This window comes from Meleagris gallopavo, chromosome 8 (genome assembly GCF_000146605.3).
Source record: "Meleagris gallopavo isolate NT-WF06-2002-E0010 breed Aviagen turkey brand Nicholas breeding stock chromosome 8, Turkey_5.1, whole genome shotgun sequence".
Classification (NCBI taxonomy): Eukaryota; Metazoa; Chordata; class Aves; order Galliformes; family Phasianidae; genus Meleagris; species Meleagris gallopavo.
This window is the reverse complement of record NC_015018.2, coordinates 16,504,347-16,529,418: the sequence shown is the minus strand read 5'-3', so window position 1 is coordinate 16,529,418 and position 25,072 is coordinate 16,504,347. Positions and strand designations below refer to the sequence as shown.

Here is a 25,072-nt window from a genome sequence, read left to right as displayed (position 1 = left end):
CTTGCTCTGCCTGAACCTGAGCCCTTCTCTCCTCCTTCCAGCTGTCCTCGCGGTGCCCCAGGTGGCAAAGCAGCGCTCCTATCTTCACAGTTCAGGCAGGAAGCAGAGCACAGAGAGAAATGCCATTTGTCCAAAGTCCTGATGAGAGTCCATGACAATGTGAGCAACCGAAGCTCTTCCCTTAAGTCGGATTAGGCTCCAACTGTCAGACTTCATTTCCCTTCACCCTCCAAATCCCTTGGTTGCTTTTCCTCACCAAGCTATGAAGCTTGCTTTCCATTCTGAACTCTGTCAAACAATACTTTCTTCCCCTTTTTTGCTGAACTGTGAATTCAGCTGTGGCCATGCACTGAAACATACAGACTCTCCTGTGAGAATGCAAGCCATGCTCAGAGCTCTTTGTGCCTGCACGGCACCCACCTGCAGGTGGGATGTTGTCAGCACTGAGGAGCCCAAGGCTGTCTCTCCTCGTCTCTTTCCCTGAAGCATGCTCTGATGCCAGCATCACTGGGGGTACTCAGCCCATTGCAGGCAGCAATGTGAGGCACAAAAGGTGTGGTTGTGTCCCTCAGCCCCACACTGTGTCCCTGCAGGCACAGCTGCACTGATGGAGTGGCGAGGCACCACAGTGTTGGCTCTTTGGCCATCGCAGCTGCCCTTAGACTCACTGCAGAGAGCCAGGCTGAAGCTTAGCAGGGTTAGCCTTCCAAGAGAGGTTTTAATTGCCCAGTAATGCACACCCTGGGGTCTTGTAATGTGCTTCTAATACGGAGCATTTAAAGTATGAACACTCCAAAGCAATTACAAGGAGTTTGGTGCTCCGTAGAGTGTACCCTTCCACTCTGAAAAATAATCTGTGACAAAGGAAGATGATCACAGAGAAGACACACCAGTGCTATCTGAAATCTGCCAGGTTTCCTTGAGGCAGCAGGACACACCATGCCTCCTTAGTGCAACTTCACCTGGTTTTTCCAGGATTAAAGGAGTTGCTACACTGGGACCTCCGGAGGGCTCAGCCAGCGCTCATCTCCCTCCGATCAACCCCCCTGGGCTTTCATCTGGGCTTTGAGGTACTGTCTGAAATCTCTCCCAGCAACAGTGAGAGTGGAGAAACCACAGAGTATGGCAAGTCTACAAGACAGCCTGGACAGAAATGTCAGAGAGGCAAGGGATGTTTCTTATGCTCTGTCATTCTTATAGCAAATAACTCCTGAACAGGTCTAGGGGAGATTTTTCATTTGCTTCTTTACAAGGTGAGAATATTCTTGTTCTCAGAAAGGATGATGTCTCAGCTAATTCTATCTTTAATATTTTTTCTACATCCTCGACCAAATTTGATTAGAGCTTGTTACAATTGTCAGATTACTGGAGATGACTTTTTGTGTTAATCTGCATTTAGAATCATCAAAACAGATTGCATTAAAGCTGCCAAAAATAACCAAATAGGAATCAAACACTGGAAATTCCTGATCTAGTGCTGAATGTTTAGGAAACTCAAAAGCATTGGAGGCAGGCCGTTGGTTTCAGCCAGAGCTATCTGAAGTATTCACTCTAGATAGAATTACTACAAGGCAACTGCGGTAACTTGCAAATTCCAGGAATGGATTTATAATTCACAGTGCGGTACTATGGACTGTAATGATACTACATGCCGTTACTTATGATAATATCACATATTAAATTCAGATTGTGAAATGAAGTTTGGTTGCTTTACTGCCATCAAAGATCTATAAATGTCCTGTTGCTGAAACTTCATTCGGTTATGTATTAAAATTGTATGTTCTCCGAAACTCAGAGTAGACAACTTGTGCAAAAATCTCCCACTGGAAAATGAAAAATGGGAATTTACAATAAGTGCCAGTTTATGCCCCTAATTAAACACAAAGGCCGTTACTGGAGTCACTGACTGTGATGGAATTAGAGCAGAGATGAGATTAGTCCAAAGTGACAATTTCTATTGGAGAAAAGAAAGGCCTTTGAAAACATTGGCATTTACTTCAAAAAATCAGCACTGCTGAGTAGTGTGCCAAGAGCTGTGTCCCTTCCTCTTTTGCGAAGACCTGCAGAAGTGTTCTGCAAAAGGCATGTCTTTCTCCAGCGTCTAGAGGTGAGAATAAGCCACAGAAAGCAGCAAGAGGTGAACCAGGGTTTGCTCCCTCTTACAGTACACAAATGTAGCACTCCTAAGTTAGGGTCAGCTCTGTGCATACTTCAGCCTCTGCAGATGATTAGAACCTTTCAGCAGTCCTGAAGTTTAAAGACTGCATTATTATGCTGCATCTGTTGCTACAGGATGAGGTCAGCTTTCTTCATCTTTCATCTGCTGTTTCATTAGGTGGTCTCACATACACGACTCACTCGAAGCCTGCTGCAGCGACAGCAGCAATTCCTGGGGACAGTGCTGTTTATCACTGCCCTTAAATGAAGCGACCCTGGGTGAAACATGGCCAGATTCTGTGCTCCAAGCTAGGGTCTGAGACTTCTCCTTCCAATGCCAGTGAGGCCATACCTATGTGGCAGAGGAGCACGTGGCCTGCCTCTTCTTTTAGCCATAGGAGACATCTACTAACTCATTAGGTTCAACCATCTAATGTCAGAAACGAGCTGAACCAAGCTACCTGAGGCTGCAAAACCAACAACGTTCCCACTTGCTCACTGTTCCCGGCCACTCTCGGCAGAAAGACAGCTTTCTTTGTAAGAAGGAAATATTTCCAATGAGACATTTCACCTCAAGGTCACCAGCTGGAGCTGGCCCTGGCTGGTAGAGACCAAAAAACATTATGAGACGATGGCTACTTAGTGAAATGAGCGGTGAGTTCTCTCCAACTCCAGATGGACACATCTCTGTGTACACTGCCGCAGTGCGTACAACCAGCACTCTGAGCTGAGAGCCCAAGAACAGAACAGGGAAGGAAACAGAACCTTCTTCTTCATCCCTGCCTGGGGCTGCCACGCATTATGAACAGGACTGCCATACCCAAATCATCGCACAGGCTGGTTTCACTCTAGATGGCCTTGGAAGTGCTGTGGTTTCCATTTAGCATAGCTCACTTGGGGCTCCTGCACCAGGAGCAGAGAGGCTGATGCCACCTGCCTGTGTGAATGACCAATCTGATGTCATATTGCAGTGCGAATGGCACTGTCTGATGTCATCTCAGCGCTAATGGGACATGGTATAACATGGCAGCTAAGGCTGCAGGGGAAAGCGTCTCATCCATTCACTATGCTGTGCTACCATAGAACATAGCATAATGTGTAGGTTAACTTAGACACCCTCAGGCAGATTTTTGGAGATGGATGGATGGACAGATGGATGGATGGGTGGATAGATAGATACATTTATATAAAGTATACATACGTTATATCACCCTATTGATTTTTAAAAAGTTCCAGGTCTGCCTGACTATAATGAGATTTTTGAACTTTGTGTTGCAATCAATGAGGGGAATATTATTGGCCTGGAGAATTGATATACCCGCTCTCTGTGGCTTGTTCTGCTTCTGGACTGCCCCTGCCCCCAAGGTGTACGATTCCATCAGACACTTAACCTCTTTTACAGTGTCATCAGGCTAAAAGGAATCTAATAGTGACACGGGACTTGTGCTCAGCACTCTGGCACTATTGCTTTCCTGTCACAAATAATTTATAGCTTTCTATTTCCATCCCTTTGCCTGCACCCCATCCCCTCTTTCTGTTTCTCTGGGCTGGGGGAAATCAATAAACTCACACAACCAGAGTGGCACTTCAGGGGGCTTTAGGGGGAATGTGAGAGGAAAAAAGGAAAAAAAAAAAAATTGAAAAGAAGAAAGTTGCATTATTTGCCCTAGCACTGACTCCTCAGATCAGCTCCCAGCTCGTTTGCACCAGCATGACCTCAAAATCCAGCCCCTCGGCCTGAGGCCCTCTGATACCTTCTGTCTATGTCCCCACAGCTGTGAACCAGGAACCCCTGCACTATGTGAGATGAGGAGAGGGAGGGTTCTCCATCTCCAGTCAGAGCCCTGATATCACCTATCTGCAGCTAAGCCCCAGTTGTCCTCTGCTCCTCCAGGAACTGCCCAGGTTTCACCATCTATCTGTGTTTTCCAGTAACCTGAGATTATATGCTCTGAAATGCCTTTCTCTTCCTATGAGGGCTTCACTTTGTGAAGCCATGCTTTGTCCTCCCAAAGTCTTTGCCCACCTCTGCCCATACCACACATTCTCTCTGAAGTTTTGCCAACTCTTTCTTTAGTGTGAATTTCCAAGAAAAGCCCTGGGGTGGGCAGGGAGAATGCATTATTTGCTCTCACTTTCTGTGGAGAGAGTTTTGAGGAGAGGTTAAAGCTAATACAATGCAAGGCTGACAGTTCCAGAAACTAAGCCGAAAGAGCATCTGCAGCCTTCATCCTAATTGGAGAGGCTTGTTTTAAGCTCAGAAAGGAATTTAGTCTCCATGGCCTTCACAGGTCATGGCTTATTTGCTGAGCCCCTTGGTAAGACACGGTTGTTCCTGAGTCACAGCTACCCAGCATCTGGCAGCAGGCAGACCCCCCAGCCAAGTATTAGAGGATAGTGATTTTCTTTCACACTGACCTCAGCTGGATTTAAATCAGTGACTTAGAGGTGAAAGACTGCATGTAACAAGAAAATGAACACTGACAATTGCAGTTCAGTTTATTTTCATTCTGAGCTGCACTGTGAACTTTGTGGCATTCACTGACATCTTTTTGGGTTTCTATACTGTGTTCGTGCACGACCTGATAAACAAAAGCAGTATCCCTTTGCGGTAGATTCTTTTTCCTGGTAACCTATATTCCCTCATCATTCCATACAGGTGCCTTCTGCTCCCACTATCTCATTCACAAAGAGCAGGGCTTTGGGAAAGCCTTCCATCAGTTCAAATCTCCCAGTGCTATGCCAGAAAGGAATTTCTCAAGTATGCAACAAAATGAAATCTACACCATTTGTAAATCTAGCAATGGCTGTTAGCTGCAAAGGCTGCCCCATGAGCACACTAGCAGATCTGATCACAAGCAATAACACAGTCGCTAACACATAGGAGAGACTGGATCCCTGATTGCTTGCTGAGCGTCATAATCATGCAGCGACTATACGGTTGGGGAGGATGACAGAGTACAGCAAGCACAATTCTGTGCGAGCAGGACCATTAAAGCACCAGAATCAGGTCTACAAGAAGTGTTAAGATGGTGCTCTGCTGCAGCCAGATGTCAGCTCAGGCCCTCAGCCTCAGGCTCTGATTACTGGGATCGCAGTGTTCAAAGGCACAGAGGGAATCGCATAGCAGTTGAGTTCTGAACATGCTTTGCTTTTTTTTCCAGGATTATCAGAACCAAAGTTCAGCAACCTTTCCACCCAACACCAGACGGGAGCGGGACAGGTGTGGCTGCGCCAGGACATACTATCGGTAAGGAGACTGGCATGGAGGGGTTGGTGATGGGACAGCTGGAAATGGGAATGAAGCTCAGCAGGGGCAAACAAGTCTGACAAGTAGGTGCTAGGGAGCAGGCAGATGGGGGGAAAGAAACCTCACCAGAAAGCAGAGGTTTCTGTTCTCTGCTGCCCTAGCTGCATTGCAGAGTTTACCCAAAGGAGTCTGCCCAAAGCTATCCTGCCTCAACACCTCCTTCACTTGCTCACTCTCTCCTTCACCTCCTTAGAGAGAAGTACTTGCCACTATCCTACCCAAGCACTAGCCTTCACCTTTCTTCTCCTACTTACTTGGCCTTACTTTGCTTCTCTCTCCCTGTTTCTCATCTCTCAAATGATCAGGATATGCCATTCTGATACCACACCACAGAGTCCTTCAATGTTCTAGCTTTGCAGTCAGATATCCCATGGGTGTATTTCACTGAGAAAATGCATTTTCTGCTAGGGAAAAAGGGCTTATTGAAGTGAGCAGAAGATGGAGGCTGTAATAAAACAACCAAATGTCTACTAGTCTGTTGTGTTTAAAGATGCTGTGCTAGACGTGTGATGGGGTGTTGTTACTGATGTGGGTTGCATGGTACAAATGCTTGCTGCTAGGTTATCTAATAGCGCTAGGTTATCTAATAGCAATTCAGAGCAGGAGAAAACATGTAGTATTATGGAATATTGTGGCTTACCTGTGGCCTAAGACGCTGTCTTAGATGCTGTTGGTTACTGAGAATCAGCTGCTAAACAAGGATTTACTGGAAAGTGCTGGCCTACGTGGAACAGAGCTGGCAGATATACTCCTGTACACGAACTGTATTCAAGAGCACAAAAGAATTAATGACCCAGTATGGAAGAGCATTTCTGGATGCCCTTTCGATCTGGACTCATTCAATAGCCTGGGAAGCACTGACCACATCAGATGGAGTTGGCAGATATTCCCCCTTCTTGGAGAAGCAATGCAATGTCTAGGGAATAAGTTGGCGGAGCTGGGAGGGTGGCTGTGAATGCTGCTGCTGGAGCTTCTCATTGCTCTGTGGTGTACTGGGAAGTGTGGATCTACATCGGGCAGTGCTGGCAGGTTCTGCTCTGTTCTGGAAAGCCTTTGCTGGAGGTATTGAATGCTTCAGCTCAATGCTTTATGAGCTGAATGATGGCTAGTGGCTTGTAAGGGAACTGGGATATCCTCCTAATGACTAGGGCATGCTGGGACATAATGGGCTTGCCTACTGGATGTACAACTCTACTTGCTCTAAAACCTAAAGCCCTAATTATTGGGAAGTAATTATTTCTAATCTGGGTGACTTGTCCTTTTGGATGTATTGGAAACTCTAGAGTAGTCCTGGATAGTCATGAGTGGCTGGAGGAGTCTAGCAGTTTACACTGATCTGTGCAGAAGAAAGACACAAGATTTTTATTAATCCTGGTTGGAGTACGTATTGTGAGTCCATGGTTTGTTCTAGTAGGGAACTGAATTTATTGGCCCAACTCTGAAGAGCTTCTCACCTGCACTAAGAGAAGGTGCTTTTTCATGGAGAGTTTTGGGTGGACACGTTAGGGCTGGTCTGGCTAAGACAGGGTATGTGCACTCCAGGTGGAAAAATGCTGAGAGGAAATGATCTGGCAAAATATGGATAGTCTGAGAGCCCCTGGGGAACGTGGCCCATGCAGCATTGCACTCAGTAATCTTGGATGCCCTGGGAGACCTGCTCTGAACTGCTGTTTCCCATAAGTTGTTTCTTATGGGAAACAACAGCGTTTAGGTTCTTGGTGGAGCACACTGGTCCATTCCTATTGGCCCTGTACTGGAGGTCTATGGAGATATGGTATATGAACAGGATGGCACAGCTAGGATTCGGCAGCATTAGCGGAGCAGGATTAGCACGAGTCCTTTGCGTGTGAGACAGGGAGCCTGCTTAGTGCTCAGGCTCTCCTGTGAGAGTAGTGTTATGTGTAGCTTTCAGTGGGGGGATCCCTCAGTGCTGGCTGCTCTCCTCATGGCCCTTTCTCCCTTTTCCTTTTGTCCAGTGCCCAGCACAGCATCCCCTCCCGTCTCCAGTGCCTCCAATGATCCAGTGGGCTCTTACTCCATTAACGGGATCCTGGGGATTCCTCGGTCGAATGGCGAGAAGAGGAAACGTGATGAAGGTAGGGGAGGGGAGAAGCTCATCCTCCCTTTTATATTCTTTGTCCCCATGTACAGGCTCCAATTTCAGGCCAAGGTTTGCAGCTGCTCCAGGGGCTAGATCAGTTTTAGCAACAGAGACCAGTTCCCCGCCACTGCCCTGCTGGCTTGGAGTGCTCCTCTTCCGAGGCCTTTTCATGACAGGCTGTGTCTCCAGACATCTGCTCGGCAGGCAGAGAACCGTCTCCATTGCTGGAGCTGATCCCAAGTTCATTCACTGCTGGAAATGGCTGGAACTGAGCTCCCTAGGTGCCAGCAGGTGCCCAGACTTGGAACTGTGGGTAAACAAGGTTTTCCCGACTCATTTGTTTTCAAACCAAGTGCCATCTGAGAGAAGCATCAGCAACATGGGGTGTCTTCCCCTCCCCTTGCAAACAAGTTCCTGCCCTTTGGTGTGCCATGAGCTGCATTAGCTGTGGTGGCTACAAGGGCCCTGATTCCATGGATAGTATCTATACACTAGAACTGCCATGCTTGTGACAAGCAGAAAGCAGAACAGGAGCTCATCTGTGGCCTCAAGGTTGTTATCCAAGCCTTCCACTAGTGATCTAAGAAACTAGGATTAAGCTGTTTCCTTCTCTTTCCTACTTGTTGGGAGGGACTCAGGGCAAAGTGAATCTTGAAATGAACCAAAAGCTGGAGCCTCAGGTCCAGAAAGACACAGTAGAAATGGATGGGAGATGTCTTGGTGTGCTTATAGTGGTTTTGTACAATTTTGTCTTGCTTTTCTAATTTGATTTGATTCATAAACCGAGGGCTAGGAGGTGAACTTTTCCAATAGTAGCATCTGATCAGTCTATGCAGCCTTCAGGGTGTTGGTTTTGCCTGTTGCGTGGGGCTCTCTTGGTAATGTCGGTGGCTCCCTGTGCTGTGTATGTGGTAATCCCAGGCTGTGTGGTGTATGGTAATACCAGGGCTCTTTGTGACGCATGGTGAGGTTCTTCTGAGACAGATGCTGCATTTTGAGGTTTCTCCAGTCATTTCCCCAGCATTGATGCCAGTGAGGTTCACATGTCTAAATTCCAGATCTGCATAAACAATAACCCCAAGAAAAAGGCTGATCCATTTCTCCTAATACAAAGTAAAACCAGAGGCTGGAAGCAAAGACCCAGTTCATCTCCTATCAAAGCAAACGGGAAGACTTTTGCTGATGCCATTGGAAATTGGATCAAGACCCAGAGGAAGATCCATTTCCCAGCTAGATGGCAGTAGGGCCTAGCTAAGAGAAAAATGTAGCAATGGAAGGGCTGAGTCAATGCCTCAAAGTCAAAAAATGTCAGGAGTAAGAGACTGAAAACATTGTAAGCCTCTCCGGCATTTCTTATCATTGCTTATAGAGGAAATAGTGACATTTCAAACCGAGTGACAAGTTTCTCCAATGGCTGTATATCTTCTGGCAGTAGTCGGGGTTTCTGTGAACCCCTGTTCTCATTCAATCCAGCTTGGTGATCACAAGCTGTCAACGAGGTGCTTCTGTATCTCATTTTGAAATGAAGCACTTCAATCTGGCTTTAGCAGCTATTCTTTCTAAATACCTGCAATGGTCATCCCACTTAGATGCAGCCACGCAATCATCACCAGCCCTGGTATTTGAGATTTTTGAAGCAGTACAATTAAACACAGAAACAATCAAACAGACATTTAAGACTGTGACGCTTCACAAAGATTCGCTGACAGTAAGAACAACTCTCTGCGTCTGTCTTTAATTCATCTTGGATTTGATTTTTGAAGGGCAAGAAGCATTGTGCAACTCCCTGCTATTGGCCAAGAGCCCACATATCTCCTTAGAAATCAAAAAGGTACCAGGCTATCCTGGAGGTGTGGGATCTCAGTAACACGAACACAGCTGCAAACTCCTTAGAGAAGAGCCTTCATTGTGCCATCCTGGGTATCTGCCTCAGGGAGATGTCACACTCCCACTCCAGAGAAACCTCACAAGGGACCCCTGGCAGCTGCTGAACACCCCTGCCCAGGAGCTGACTCCCTGTGCTCACAGTGGCTTTAAGGAACATTGACAGACACCACCACAGCAGGGCTGTGCCCTAAAGTCAGAAGGTCCAAGGGGAGGTTTTGCACAGCCTGTAACCTGCACTCCCCCTGGGCAACCTGCCCTGCAGCACTGAGGGCTCTGGGCACTCCTAGCTGAGATGAGGATTAAGAAAGCAAGATGAGAAGGCCAATGCAGGTATTCCTTTCATGCTCATGCTGGATATATAGACCTTCTCAGTACTTCCCAAAGCTTCTGAGCTCCGTCTTGTTGCAATTTCTTAACTGCAGGGTTTAATCTCACATAGAGAAGCACATCTACTTTCCCAGCATTTTGGGAATGGCTCTTCCCTAAAGAAGGCAGAGACAGCAGCATTGTTCTTCTTTCTTCTTCATTGGGACAGCTTTGCTGCAAGGATGATGCTTTGTGAGGAATGCAATTCTGCAGAGACAGGCGAAGGACCAAAGTGCTCCTGAATCCTGGTTCCTGAAAACCTCGTTAGCAACCCCTGTGCTGGCTGAGGACAGAGAGCAGGGTTGGAGAGATAGAGGAGCCCCTGCCTGAGCACACCCCCTCCCCCAGATCCTGTTTTCTGCAGCTGGCACTGCATTAGGCAGTAGCACAGATGATTAAGAAGAGGAGAGATAATTATGTGTCAAGATGATGTAGCAGAACTCCCAAGTTGGACAGAAGGAGCCAGAGGTGGGCTCAGCGATGGCCGATGACAGCCAGGTGTGTTCCTCATGGAGAAGCAGGGGACCAATGTACCAAATGTGCTGACTGGCCTGGGAAGAATGTGGCACTGAGAGCGAGTTAGATCTGAGCACCTGAACGGCAGCACAGCCTTCTGGTGTGTCAGCCATTTCTCCCAGCTTTGTATTGTCAGCAAACTTGCTGAGGGTGGACTCTATTGATCTAGATTGTTGTTCTGTAGTTCTGTAATACCCTATTGATAGCTAAAAGGGTAAAGACTGGGGTGAGCCAGAGGAACTAAGAAAAAAAGGGCAGTGCTCCAGTACTATTGTCTTAAGCAGTATATAGAAAGAAAAGGGAGAGAGAGGACAGATAGATGCATAAATAGATAAGTGAATAGACAATATGAAAATAATGTTTCAGATGGTTCCCTGCATCTTCAACTGTGTAAAACTCTGGGGACCTTTACAAAACTACTCTTATTAAAGATAGCTCTCGCCATAGCAAGCCACAAATGGACTTCTCTATGTCCCCAATTCTCATTTGGGATTTGTGTTCCAGCAAGGCTAGCGTTGCAACAATCCCAGCATTATTAATCTTGGCCCCTGACAATATCTGTAGTATTTGACAGCATTACTGGCAATAATATCTGCAGTGCTGACAATGGCAGAGATAATATCCCCCAGTATTATTGGCATTAGCAGGGATCATATCTACAGCCTGTTATTGGCGGAGCAGACGTAATGTGTCCAGTATTATTAGTATCAGTAGTAATAAAACCCACAGGCTTGTTAGTATGATCAGTGCTAATATCAGCAGTAGGTTTGTGGGAGAGGAGGGGACGGAGTGATTGCTACTGTAAATGGCAGTAATACTCAGGCTGTTTGCAGTAAAGGAATCCCCGATGGGGATGGGGGAGCTAACCTCAGAAGGCAGAAGTTCCTCCTTCCCTCTCTTCAGCTGTCACTTGGACAATCACAGTGATTTACACTGAACTGAGGCAGGGCTGTGTCAGAGCGGGGGAACAGTGAAGGGTCATTGCTATTTTGGCAAGGCAGTTACAGGTGTATCGATGCAGGTGATTCACCATACGGTTCCAAATGGGGCTGCATGCTGCAGGCTGTGGCACTGAGCAGCTCAGAACGAGGTACTGCATGCAGCTGTAGGAGCATTCACACTGCTGGCCGTGTAGCTGCAGGATAGGCAGCATCACTGCGGTGCTATGTGTTGCTTTGCTACTGCACGCATAATTTTCTGACTCTTGCTATCACAGCATTCTCTGCTGAGAAGCATTACGTTGGTGCAGGTTGCTTTCTCTTCTCTCACTCCCAACGGGGACTCTGACTGCAGAGCAAGGTTCAACAGCAATCAGCTTAAGGGATTTCCAGCTTGTCCAAGATGCCCGTATTCCTACTGGGAAGGCAGAAATGCCTCCATCAGTGGAGTGCAGAGCTGCTACAGTCTCAGACCAGAAAATGGTGTTTTAGAGGCTGCCTCAGAACACAGTGTCTCGAAGAAAATTTTGAAGTCAATAATTTCAGTGAAAGGTAGTGCGGAGAGATGTATATGTATTTGCAGAGGTCTCAGGCTTTGAGCAGCTATACAGCAGCTGAGTGTGCCACTGCAAGTGTTAGCCCATTTGTGCTGCTCATGGCAGCAATAATTATATCACTTGGAAGATGCAGTTGTGACATTTCAGGTGAGTTCATGTCAGTGCCATCAATGCGTCTTCGCAGGCAAGACTGTGGTTATCATGTTGTGGGTTTCTGCCACTAATGATGAGATAAGTGTATTGCTGCTTGTATGCTGCCCTGCTGTACTCCAGGCCATCACGCTCTGCAAGGAGGTGGTGGTGAGGCAGTACATCTGTATCAGGGCGCGAGCAGTGCTGTTCCGTGAGGTGACTCGGTGCCTCATGGCCGGCTGTGCTGTACTGTCATTGCCACTCAGGCAGTTGCTACTGCAGTTGATATCATTTGTTGACTGGTGACAGACTGTCATCTGATCTTGACTGAAGTCAACAGGGGTACGTCACCACGGTGCTGTCTTGAGCACTGTATGTTTTCATGGAATATGATCGTGTTGCTCCACAGCACACTGGGGTTGTTTCAGGACAGACAGCATGCTTACATCGTCATCCACAGTGCGATGGTGCTCTACCAGCAGTGCAGTGGTATGAGGGCCCTTAACCGCCCTGGAGGGAAATGCATTTGTTGTCCTGTGCTGCCTGTGCACGTTTCTAGGCATTGCACCCGATTGTATCTTGACATCTGATGTACGTTCATCTCAGGGCAATGGGTGGATTTCTGTCCTCCCACCACCACTGCATTGTTGTAGACAACAGAGTGTGCTTGGACCCCTGCAGGTGGGTGCTGTGGTGTGGCTGCATTGTTTTGTGCTGTGATCTCGTCACCACAGCTGATATGTTTTCACTATTCCATATGATTGCCTTATTGCAGGTCCACAGTAGTCTTAATGACACTAGAGACACGTGCAGTTACGTTACCTCAGGCGCTAATTCCCCATTCTGATCACCAAACACAGCTGCAGGGTGTGCATCCAGCAGTTCATGGCTGTGCACGCAGAGTGAGAAATCTCTGGGCTGTGTCAGTCCAATAGCACCTTCCCCCTGCTCTGCCCAGGACAGTGCAGCATCACGCTGTGTGGCCAAGTTCCCAATGGCTATCTGGTTGCACTGATGGCGTATCGCAGCAGACAGCAGTGGTTACAGGGAACTTGCAGGTTCACTGCTCCTACACATACCACAGTAGGTAGCACTCCTCTCACTCCAGATGAAGATAAATCAAGGGGCAGTTTATTCTCAGCAGCCCCTCACCGCTTCTTTTAAGGGTCTTTGCTGGTGAGCCTTTTGGAGAACATGAGGCAGGTACCTCCCAGATGAGTTGCAGGATGGATAGCAAAGGGAGAGGATGTGTAGAGAAAGCAAGCTGAGGAGACTGGATAAAGGAGATGGCAATGCATAAGCAGCATAGTATAGTCAGAAAGGTCTGCATCACAGAGCTGGAGCCTGCCTGTAACAGAGAGGGACAGATGTCTGTCTGTGTGCTCACAGCCTGGCAGTTCTGAGGGTGCATGGCTCGGGTAAGGGGGAGTTAACAGCTCGCATCACAGGCAGCCGTTTGGACAGGCTGCTCTGCTCCTCCTCTACTGTGGACACCGCTGCTTAGTTTGGCATGGTTTGGCACTATCTGAAGACAAGCTGGTTTGGCTTCAGCTGTTTGTGTGCGTCTCTGTTTGTGTATATCTGTGTACCTTGGAATGCACGTCTGTTTGTTTTCTGTATCTCTGTGTTAGGGTGACTGCTCTCCACTTATCAGTGTTTATTGTACCGCAATGAGCGGCAGGATAGACCTGTAATTTTGTGCATGCACCCAGAGACCTGGAAAACGTGTATGTTAAGCTGTGTATAATACTGCCTAGGAGGGTATGCATAGTGTGGATCATCTGGATGTCTGGGCATGTATGGCTCAGCATTAGTGCTATGTATGTCTATGAATGCCAGGTATTTGTATTCACATGTTAAGCATATATGTGAACGTTGTATATTTGTATGTATATTCTCTGTAACTGTTGTTATATAGTTGGAGTATGACTGTATCTTTGTGGCTGCCAGACACAAATACGTAGCCTGTTAGTGCTGTGCACCTCTGTACGTAGTCTGCACAGAGGGTACATTTGCAATGGGGTTATATATTTGTGTGCATGATTTATATGCATATATTGGCTGTTCTTGACTGTGAGAAGGTTGTCTATTTCTGTAAATAGTTTGTATTTGTTTACATGATTTAATTTTGTATATGTGAACTTAAGGGAATTCCACTGAGTTCCAGGTTTCCATTTAGTTAGTATACGTATGCTGTTGTAAGCTATTTGTTTATTCGGAAATTACATTTAATTGACACATACTGCATTAGTACTTCCTTGTGTCCCAGACTACATTCTTGCGTTTTCAAATGTTACTGGCTGTGTTTTGTGAGTCTTTCTTATGCTTTTCTTGAAGTTTATTTGTGTGAGTGCCCTGAATGCATGCTTATCTGACTGCTTATTTCTGTGTGTTTAGTTTGTGGCTAGATCTTCTCCTGCGTTTTTGGCTCACTGCTGGGAGGGGCTGTTGCAGCTGATGTCAGCAGGAGTCAGGCAGCGACAGCTCCTCCCGATGTCTCTGAGCACCCTATGTGCCCACCTGTGCAGAGGCTGCACTCTAGCTGTGCTGGTGTCTGTCTCTCTTGCAGTCTGTACCCTGGGTCTGCCTGCATTCAGGGGGTGGCTGCTGCACTGGCTCATGGACATAAAGACTGCAGGAGCACAGTGCCTGGATCCGTGAGGATCTCAGGGCACAGTGGGTGACAGAATAAACCCCAAGAGGGATAGGAATAGGTAGAAATGTGGAAGCAAACGGTACGTCTAGGTGATTGTTGGTGATGTGGCAAGTATAGTATAAAGCTAGTATAGCAGTGGCTCAGGGTGCCCTGCTGGTGGGAGCTGGTGATGGTGCTGTTACTGGGCCAAGTGACATGGCAGTGAAACTCAAGGGCTATACTGCTACAGAACCAAGGTGATGTGGCACAGAGATATAGTGAGGATCAAAGTGCCATGCTGATGGCCTAGGCTGATCTGTCAGAACAGTGAGGGCTGGGAAACCCCTTTCAAGAATCAGTTAAAAAGGCAAAAGAGAACAAGAGGAACAGAAGAGTAGAAAAGATCTGAGGTAACTCCAAGGACATGCAGGGTGGCTGCAGAAGGCAGGTAGCCAGCAGTGTGGGACGTGCTCCATCTCCATGAGATCAGCTGCATCCTGGTATCAAGGGATAGAGCAGTCTAGTCACAGTGGCTGTTTGCATCATAGTGATGGAGAACAGGGATAACTCAGTGATGACATCAGTGACGGACATATCCCGTGATGGTAGCCATGGAGTGTGTGGGCAGGGGCACTATTCCCAGCTGCTGGAAAAACAAAGAACCTAACGGGCAGTAAAACAAAAACAAAGGAGACTTGGAAGCACCTGACAGCCCTAATTCATCACGGCCCAAGATTTTTTTTCCCCCTCATGTTCCCATTATATTTGTTTGTAAAAGTGGAAATCAATTTTGAAGGTAATTTTCTGGAAAGAATGGAAGGGAGGTGGGAGGGCCGGATAAGGCAGAGATGGCAAGAGGAAAAAAAAATTTAGGCCAGGCACAGCCCAGGGGCAGCTCTTGGCAAGGTGAAAGAAAATTGCATATTCAATCTCCATCCATGAATCTCCCTTGCTGCTGCCCGCCTCCTGCTCGAAAACAATGAAGGCTTTCTCCCCTACGCTGCACAACGCCTTAGTATCAGCACTCACTTTAACTTCAGGGTCATTAATTCACCTGATTATTGCAGGAGAGGAGAGGGTTGCAGAGGCATCCGTTCTAAAGAGCCCTCCCTTAGCTCATCCTTTGATTAGTTTGGGGTGGGGGGAGTTGAGATAATCTGTTGTTTTGGACTCAGTTTAGAATGGGAGGGGTTGAAGAGGGGGTGGAAGGAGGTAGAGGAGGAACGGGAAAGATATGGCCTGGGCTGTTGTGGAAGGAAGGGTCGGAAACAGTCACCCTCGCATCCCTCTGCTGTGGTGTTATTGCAAATTAAAAGTAGCATGTTCCACTCCGCAGCTATCTTTCAGGGAGGGGATGGGCATGGTTATATGTCGGCACGGGGATGAGGGGGATCTTATCATTGCTTCTTCAGCAGCCCAGCATAGTGTCACCCTGTGAGGTGACATTTGAATTTACAATTCCGCTGAGAAAAGCCATTAATTCACAAATTAACATTTCTCCCTCTCTCTCTCTCTAGCTCTCTCTCTCTCTCCTTCTCTCTCTCTCTCTATCTCACATGGATGTGCAAGCAATTGAAAAGACAAAGGAAATAGCCTTAAGGAAGAGACTTTACTGCTACTCTGTCTGTGCAGAGATTGCTACTACTGCTTCTAGATAGATAAACCAATTACCTGAGCCGCTCTGTTCATGGCAGCCTGCTATTACCTCTCTTTGTAGAGCTGACTCCATTGCTGGATTACACCATGTGTATCTCATTAATGTAAAGCAGCACGATACTGGGCACTGTCCCTGACTTATTGCCAAAGCCCATTGCTCTGTACCAGGAGAGGGAGCTGGGAGAGTAGTGGGGCACTGAGCTGAAGGCAGCGCAGCATATGCCTAACAACAGACAGGCCGCAGAGAGCCTGCCTGGAACTGAGCTCAGAGGAGGCGGGAGCTTCCCATCCTCAGAGCAGTGAGGATGAGTTAGCCATGATCTCCTCTGAGGCTGCTGCACAAGAGGCCTCTCTATTGGCACCAGGCGCAGGCAGCTCTGCTCTCAGCACTGCCCTGACTTCCCTCCAGGTGTACTCGTGCAGGTTTGGTGCAGCTGCGGGATGTGAGCATGTACAGAGATGCAGAGTAGCTGACTGCACCCAGGGGCTGAGTGGCTCACAGAGACACGCAGCAAACCTCAGTGAACAAAGCCAAAACCAGTGTTCAGGTTTCTGAACGGAGAAGGCCAGATTTCTCTGTAGTGAAATCCACTCCATGATGATTGTAGAGACATTCTTGCCAGAGACAGCTGCTGGGAACTAGTCCCGCATCACCTTCAGTCCTGTTACGTTTTCATCCTGTGCTCTTTCTCATGTGCTTATTTTGGCATTCGGCTGCAAGCTGATGCTGCCTCGCCCATGTCTGTGTTGCCCACACCTGTGGAGCTGGCCCTCACCTGGTTCTCCCCACTTGCTTCACTGTGGTTCCTCCCACTGTTTCCTGTCTGTGTCCGGGCTGCAGCACTGTGAGTCTCTGGGTGTTCCTGCAGGGACACAGCAGCCACCTGGTGACACAGTGCTAGTGTCCTAGCAGCACAGCTTACATGGAGACTTGGACATCAGTCTTTGCTAACTAAGCATTCTACCTATATAAAACCAAATAGAAACCTTCTCCAACAGGCTTTTCCCCCCATAAGGGCCTGACAGTCCCTGTTCAAGCCACTCTTCTAACTTTCATGAAAGGCAGAAACTTTCAGGAGGAGTGAAAGATATATGGAACAGAACAACTGCTTCTGGAAGCTCGGTCCCCATGTGCTTCGTGGAGCATGCGCCTCTCCTTGGCATTGCTGTGTCTCCTTAAATCTTCCTAAAACCTTATCCTCTTAACAAGAGCATCTGCCTCGCTGCCATTCTCTGTGCCCCTCACGGTGCGCAGCACATGGCCGGAGAGCAGCATCCCGCAGCAGGCGCTGGAAGACGGATCGCAATCAGCAGAGGCATCGGCAGGCAGTGCCAGTAATTCAAACCATCCTGACCGTTCAGTGAACCCGAACCTGCTGACCTTGACAGCACGAGACAACAGCAGCCTCAGGAATCCCAACCTTTGCAGAGGCGTTGGCGGAGGATGGCTCGTGCTCCCTTCCGTTCTCTCCCTCTCCTCATTCGCATCACAGCAGCCAAAGGGCACAACAGGAAATCTTCCGTGCACCAATTAGCTCCTAATTTGGCTATCTCTGTGCTCCCAAGTCTGCATCAATGCAATATTAAGCATCACTTGCTGTTTATAGGTAGAAATCATTCCCATAGAGGAGTGTCTTCTCGCACTAAAGCAACACTAAGCACCTTGTTCTCAGCAGGGCCAGACAGGACCCCTCCTCCTCCCTGAACGGGACTGCTGCTGTTTGAAAGGGAAGCTGGAGCTCTCTGCTTCCCTCAGTGATAGCATCAGATCTTCCAGACTTGTTTCCCTGGATCCCAGGGGGAAGCAACAAGATCTCACCTACTGATTAGCTTGTGAGAATTCTGGCTGGGCAGAGGAGGGCAAGGAAGTGACAAGAGCAGGGCAGAGAGGCAGAAAAAACTTTGCCACAAAAAAATGCAGTCTGTGGACATGTTAAGAGCCTTTCAGGGAATACTGGATTTCCTCCAGCTACCTCTGTGGCTGCCAAGCATGCCTGCCACAAACAGCACTTTGTGCTGGCCTGCAGAGGCTAGGGTAAGCCCTTAGACCTCGCACAGGGAGCACAGCTTCAATAGTAATAGATGACCTGGTAGAAACAGTTAGACTTACCCAGCCAGTCAGACATGGCTACCTTCCATCATTCCTGAGGATGATCTTCCCACACATCAATAGGTATTAAATGCATTTCATGCCTTTTTAAATGTCAGTTTTGTCAAAGGGCCTAAAAATAATGCCTTGGGGCACATTTCTCCTTCGCTTTTGCATCCACCCAGACATGTTGCAAGTTAGATCCCATCAAGTTCAAGGTACAAAGTCCTCTTCCCACACAGCAGCACAGTGCCTGATCGGGAGCTAGGTCTTGGATATCACATCTGCATTTTCATTTGGATGTGCAGTATGTCAGCACTTCTTTCTCTTACTGGTTCTGCCTTTGTTGAGATCTCAGTGGTGTTATTCTGTTTTTAAGCTAAGGGCCTGCACTAGGACAGGCTCAGGAGGCATCTGATCAAATCTTAATGAAGTGGTTACCGTGTATGAAATGTCCATAAATTCTTGAGGTCCTTCCAGCCCTCTCTTAGATGCATTAGAAAAGGCTGTTAGAAAGGACAGGCACATTTCCATGTCTGGTTTCCCAAAGGATCTGCTGATTTTTCACTTTGGTTTTTGGCATCTAATGCATGATAACGTAGATGTTGAGCACAGGAGTTGACCTTGCATGCAGATCAGATCTATCCTGGGTTTTGGGTGAACTTTATTAAATTCCAGTGAACTGGAAAACAAACCAACCACTGCCTTAAAGACACCTACGGTCTCCTCTGCATAGCCTCAGTCTGTGAAACTCATTGCTACCAGTGACTGGGTCCCCTCTTACAGTTTGGAACACATCTCCAATATAAATATTACATAGGTCATCCACTACAGGATCTTTCATATATCATTCAAATAATTAATGATTTATAGGTATTACAGGAATGAGCACATTCAGAAAAAGAATGTGCATGGTGCCAATCCAGGCTGATTGCAGCATACTGCAGGCCTGTAGCTCTTTCATTGTGTGGCATTTTGTAATTACCCATCCTATATTATACATTGTTTATTAACCTTCTCATTCTGAAGATCTCATTTACTACTGAAATGTGGCTGACTCGGATGGACCGTGGCAGATGTTGAACAATACAGAGCATCAACACTGAAATTTTGCTGTGCCATGTCCAAATGAAACCACAGGAGAATTAAGATATGCTGTGGGTAATCACTCAGGCTGGATTTTGTTCAGAACAGCCAGGTTAATGTCTGTACTCCTACAAAAAATGCCATGGGAATTTTAATGACTCTGAGTGATTGGAGCCTTTGTTTTATGGCACATCAAAAATGGCAGCTCTAAAAACACTCTGCTTGAGCACTAGTTTAGTGCTGAGTCAGAAGAGCTTCCACTAACATGATTCATTGACATCTAGCTCAGGGGTAGGCACAGCCTTCTTTGACTTGGGAGGTTAAGGTAAAAGCATGTGTGAGGGGAAAATAAGGTAGAATGTAAGGAAAGGAGAGTCTGGAGCAAGAGAGACAGAAGGAGATGAGGGATTCAGAAGCATGTTGGTAGGGGATCAGCCCAATGGAACCAAGCAGGCTAAGAAGGAATTTGTATTTTCTGGACTGTGCATTAGAGACATGCATGGATTTATCCAGCTCTGCTGAGTCCTAGCACTGGCGGCCTCACTATCAGGTGCCAATGGGCTCTACTGGGTTCTCAGGGGCCTCCAGGCCATGGGCAGTGGGGTTGGCAGGAATAGCCCAGCCCGTGTTCCCTCCCTTGTCTCTAGCGTTTCTGATGGCAGTGTTGATTTGCATGTCAGGCAAAGCACTGCTTGCGAAAAAAAAACCTTCCAGTGTGGCGGTGTCAGCGCTCGCTGTTGTTCGACAGTGTAAAATTAAATTAATAAAGCCCCCAACACAGGAAAACATAACAGGAAATTAATGGCCTTTACTGTCGCTCTGATGCAGTCATTTGCAACCCTGCTTTCCGCACCAAAGACTTCATAAATGCAAGCAGTTTCTCTAAACAAGCATAGTTAGGGCTGCATGCGATGTAATTTTTTGCGTTGCTTCTGTCCTTTGGAGCTAACAAAAGGCACCTGGTTTTATGTGCTCACTAAGGGGGGATCCTGATGAGAGGGAGCTCCCCAACAAATCGCTTAGGAGGATGAGAGGAGGTAGCAAAGGCAGCCAGCATACACCAGCAGTGCTAAGCACATCTCAGCCCTGGCAGAGGGAATTGCAGGGCTCCCAGCGCCTGCCTCCCTGCCACAGCTCTCCCTGAGTATCTGCACTAACAGCAGCGTGCTGGGCACCACAGCAGTATAAATCAGAGTAACCCTTCTGATCACTTTCAGGAGTGTAAATCAGTATAACCACTGAGTGCAGGAGACTTAAAGATTTACACTAACTTGGGGATCTGGCTGGCTGTGTGATAGTGTTGCTTGCTCTTCCGCCAACATAAACAAAGCAGACGTACTGGCTCCTGGAGGCAGCTGCATTTCTATCTGGCTAGCAGTTAAGCCTAGTAGTGCTAGCGAGAGATATTGGACCCACACTCCGTCCTTCATTACAATGGTATAAATCCCCAGTGACTCCTCTGAGGTAAGGGAATTGTTGTAGATTTACAGCAGCCTGAGAGCAGAATATGTGCCCTCACCTCCAGAATACCCTAAGGTCACAAAGCTGTGGTGACGGCTTGCACAGAAAGCACCAGCTTTGGCTCCCTGGGCTAGCACACCTCATCTGCACACCCGTACATGCTGTCATGCATGCTGTACATGCGTCCGAGGCAGCTGTTTGCAGACTAACACCTGGAAAAGCCTTTACTGAAGCACTCAGTAAAGCTGGATGTGCTGATTATGCTATTACGTAAAGCTAGGTCTGCACAGACTTAGTTTCCTAGGGCCACATTTGCAATCACACATTCAGATGCTGTAGTAAATACATATGGTTTTCATATGCATACACATACTCACTTCCTTAAATGCACATTTGCATGCTCCCTTGATAATCCTAGACAGATCTGAGTACACACTTCATTACACATTTGCACACACAATTCATTTCATTTACATTCTCATTGAGCATTGCTGTTTTGCTCATGTGAGCCCTGCATTAATGCTGCACTGCCCACCTCTGCTCCTCCCGATGCCTCCGTTCCACGCAGCCCCGTGCTGCCCGGCCCTGGCACACACCTCACTCCTTTGCAGGCACGCACTCTGCCCTGTGCCAGCAGCCTTCCTTGCTCACAATTCCTCACCTGATCTGCACTCCAATTTCAAAACATAAAATTCCTTTGTTTCTGAGCTTGTCTCCTCTGAGCCTGTGTACATAACAAATACAATATCATCCGTTTGCATACTCAGATTCAGGCTTGTAGATTCCCTTGAGCCAAATGGACACAGCAACCTAAACAAATGCAGAGCTCATGAAGTCTGGTCTGCTTCCCTGAGGTGACAGTTCTCCAGCACGTCTTCCAGTGTCTCCGCAGGTTATTGTCCATAACCTGAACTCTTCCCATGTCTTTCACTGCCGCAGTGTAGATCTCTGATAATATTCCTTCCCCACACATTGCTGGATCTTGCCAGCCCCTTCCATGCTCTGGCTATTTCTGTCCAGCACTCACTTGGGATCTCCTCCACCTGATTTTGAGGTATCCTTCTCCTCACTAGTTCATTTATGGCAATCGAGAACAGCTCTTGCAGCACCAAGTCCTGAAACATGGAAATGCCCTGTCTAGAGAAGGTGCCTTCTTGCATCCTGCTCAAAGGACTGCAGAAATTATTCTGGAAGGAAATGGACACCAAATTTGGCAGCCTTTCTTTTTCCAAACCCTCCTGAGAGTTATCCAGGTGACCGATGGGAGCAGAGTATTGGATTAATAATTACTGTGGATGCAGATGGAGCTTCTAGAAACAGCACAACAGCCAGACTGGCCCAGCTTGCCCAAAGCAGGACATGTCGGCCATGTGCAAATGTGCAGTGTGCTCCCTCAGACGAGGTTCCTGTCCCTGCTGTCCCCCCTCAGCCCCGCTCAGACAGGGTGCCCTGCTCCCGACAGCTGCCACCAGGCCAAGGCAGTGCGAGGGGCTGCGTGGGGCTGGCTGCCGTGAATGACAAGAGCCGGCTATTGATCGCGTTCTGAACTCGGCCCAGCCGATAGAAGGTAATTAATGACTCCATTTGCCTCAGTACCGAGGAGAACAATTGAGTTTGAAACTGCAACAACTGGCAGCGCAGTGAAGGGCCCCCGGGGGACGGACGGGAGAGATGCCTGACAGGCCAGGCTGCGCTGGGACACGGGGCACATCAGAGGGGGAAAAAAGAGAAGGGAGATTGGATAAAGGGATGGAGCAGCCTTAACACAAAGCACAAAGCTTGGGAAGGAGCAGCTCTTGTAGCAACGAGGCGGCTACCAGAGAGTGGATCAGGGCTACCAATCCACGTGCCATAGAGGAAGCAGACATGTGCTAGTCTGCAGGAGAGGGCAGGGCCTGGCTGGGGCCAGATGCACTTCCCTCAGAGGCTTTGACAGTTAAACGGGTTCTGCTGTGTCCCCTGACTGGCAGCTCTCATGCCCACCATACCACTTTTGCTGTGACTGGGGTTTTATAGGGAGTGCTGCAGAACCCCAGCACTGGCCAGGGCTCCATAGGGCACCCACAGACATGTAGCCAGGGCAGCAATAGCCCTGCCCTGAGAACTGAATGCCATTTCCCTGCCTGCATGCCAGATGCACAGGTTGTCATGACCTTCTGGAGTGCTTCTGTGCCACAGAGGTGCTCCCATGCCAGCACTACTAGAAGCTCTTCTACATTTCTGGCGGGGATGGTCCTGTCCAACCCTGAGCAAGGGTGCTTTCTGTATCCCCCAGTGCTAGAGGAATAGCTGTCTTGCTACAGCTTTGTGCTATTTGTATGTGACGGTGGCTTTGGGGCTTCCAGGCCTGGGAGCATCTCTTTGTTTGGAGCTTTCTAGAGGGCTCTGTCCCTGTGTCATGTGTTGTTACAGTTGCTCCTGTGTCCTCTGGCAGAGGATTTCCTTGTTATCTGTCAGGATACTTCTGTGACACCTGTGGAGCATTTCTGTGCCATGTCAAAGGTTTATGCCGAGCGTTGGCTCTGCACCTTCCCTCCGCAGCCCCTTGGGAGGAGAAATGTCTCCTGTCATGCAATGCAAGGCCAGTCCTGATCATGCTGACAGCAGCTGTGTGCTCTTGTGAGGAACACGGTGACCGAGGCCATGGTTCACCTCTCGAGCTGTTTGTTACAAGCCTCCTGATTTAACAGCGAGGTGCCTGTGTCACAGTATTGCAGAGGTTCCTGTGCCAGTAAAAGGAGATTGGGAAAAGTGATGCCACTCCCCAGTGGCAAAGATAGTGCAGCTCCCTACTTCCAGATTCATCCAGCAGCAGAAAACTTGCTCCATCACAGCACTCCTCCCAAGAGTTTCTTTGGCTGATTCACCTCTTCCCCAAAGTCCTCTCTGTTCATTACTGCCACCTTTGCTCACACCTCTACAATTGCCAGCTCCCATCATTTGTGTATTGTTGTATCTGAGGCTTCTCCAAAAATCCAGCTCATGGGGCCATGTGCTTAGATAAGAATAGCAGCTTTGATCTAAAAACAAAGATAGGTTTCTATCCCTTGCAGTTTTAGATGAAAAAATGAAAACACAACGTCTACAGATTTTGACACCATAGAACAAATACAGGGGATTTACAGTCCTTTGGTTTTGAAGAAAATATAATGATCCGTGACTGTGAAAGTCTCAGCATTAGCAACACAAGGCCTATAAATCTGTCCTGCGGGATCATCTCTCCGAAACTTCTTCTGCTTCATAACTAGAATCCTATATGCACAACTCATATTACTGCTCTGTGACGTTTGTGATTTGTGTGCCCTATCACCATTAAGCCCAATACTACTGCAAGCTGTTTAGACAAGGTTCACCTCTAGGTAGCCCACAAACCTCTGTCAGAAGTTTCTTCCCTTCTGCAGATTTTAAGGCTGACCTGCCTAAGCTATGACATGGTGCTCCTCATCTCCAAAGCTTCTCCTTAAACTTGTGCGTTGCCATTCTCCTTACAACTTTCTTACTCCCCTTATCCATTCTCTTGTGTTGATCACTCTGCATCCTTATCTAACCCCCTTCTCCTCCCTTCATCCTTTTCCTTCATTTCCCACTGATTTTACAGGCCCCTTCTTATCAGCCGCTCCTCAGTGTGCCAAATGCACATAGGTGCACACACACACACACACACACACACACACACACACACACGCACAAATAAATAAATAAATAAAAAGGTCAGTGAGCAGAGCAGCAATAACCCCTAAAACAGTACTATCAGAGGGACATGATTGATCAATTGAATTCCATAGCAGCTGAAAAATGTGGGATTAAGTAGTGTATTATACGCACAATGAGTTGAGGCATGATGTTCATTTCAAGTTCATTTCGCCAGCCCTCTGCCACCAGATCAGGCAATCAATAGGGGCAGCAGATATCATATATCACCTCTCTCCGTGCTAGGGAGAGAGCACCATAATCTCTCGCAAATTTAGAGTGACAGATTTGTCAAGATCTGAAGGGCCTCTGAATAAATGAAGGAAAAGAGACTCCTACAGCGACTTGGGAAAGCTGTAGTTTCAGCTCCTTCACACAAAGGCATGGCCCAAGCACAGAAAGGGACATGTGTGCACAGGGCTCAGCAGGCAGACAGGGATCGTAAATGCAATTGCACGTGTGCACAAACCTGACCAAACATGCAGGGTAAC

General features: G+C 47.7%; 1 protein-coding gene across 1 annotated transcript in view; it reads left to right on the top strand.

Annotated features, from left to right (window-relative positions):
- Positions 1 to 25,072, top strand: part of PAX2 (paired box 2) — a 76,527-nt gene that overhangs the window by 23,119 nt on the left and 28,336 nt on the right. The window contains exons 3-4 of the mRNA XM_031554575.1: positions 5,322 to 5,407; positions 7,444 to 7,563. Of these exons, the coding sequence (XP_031410435.1) occupies positions 5,322 to 5,407; positions 7,444 to 7,563 (206 nt within the window). The remainder of the gene's footprint in view (positions 1 to 5,321; positions 5,408 to 7,443; positions 7,564 to 25,072) is intronic.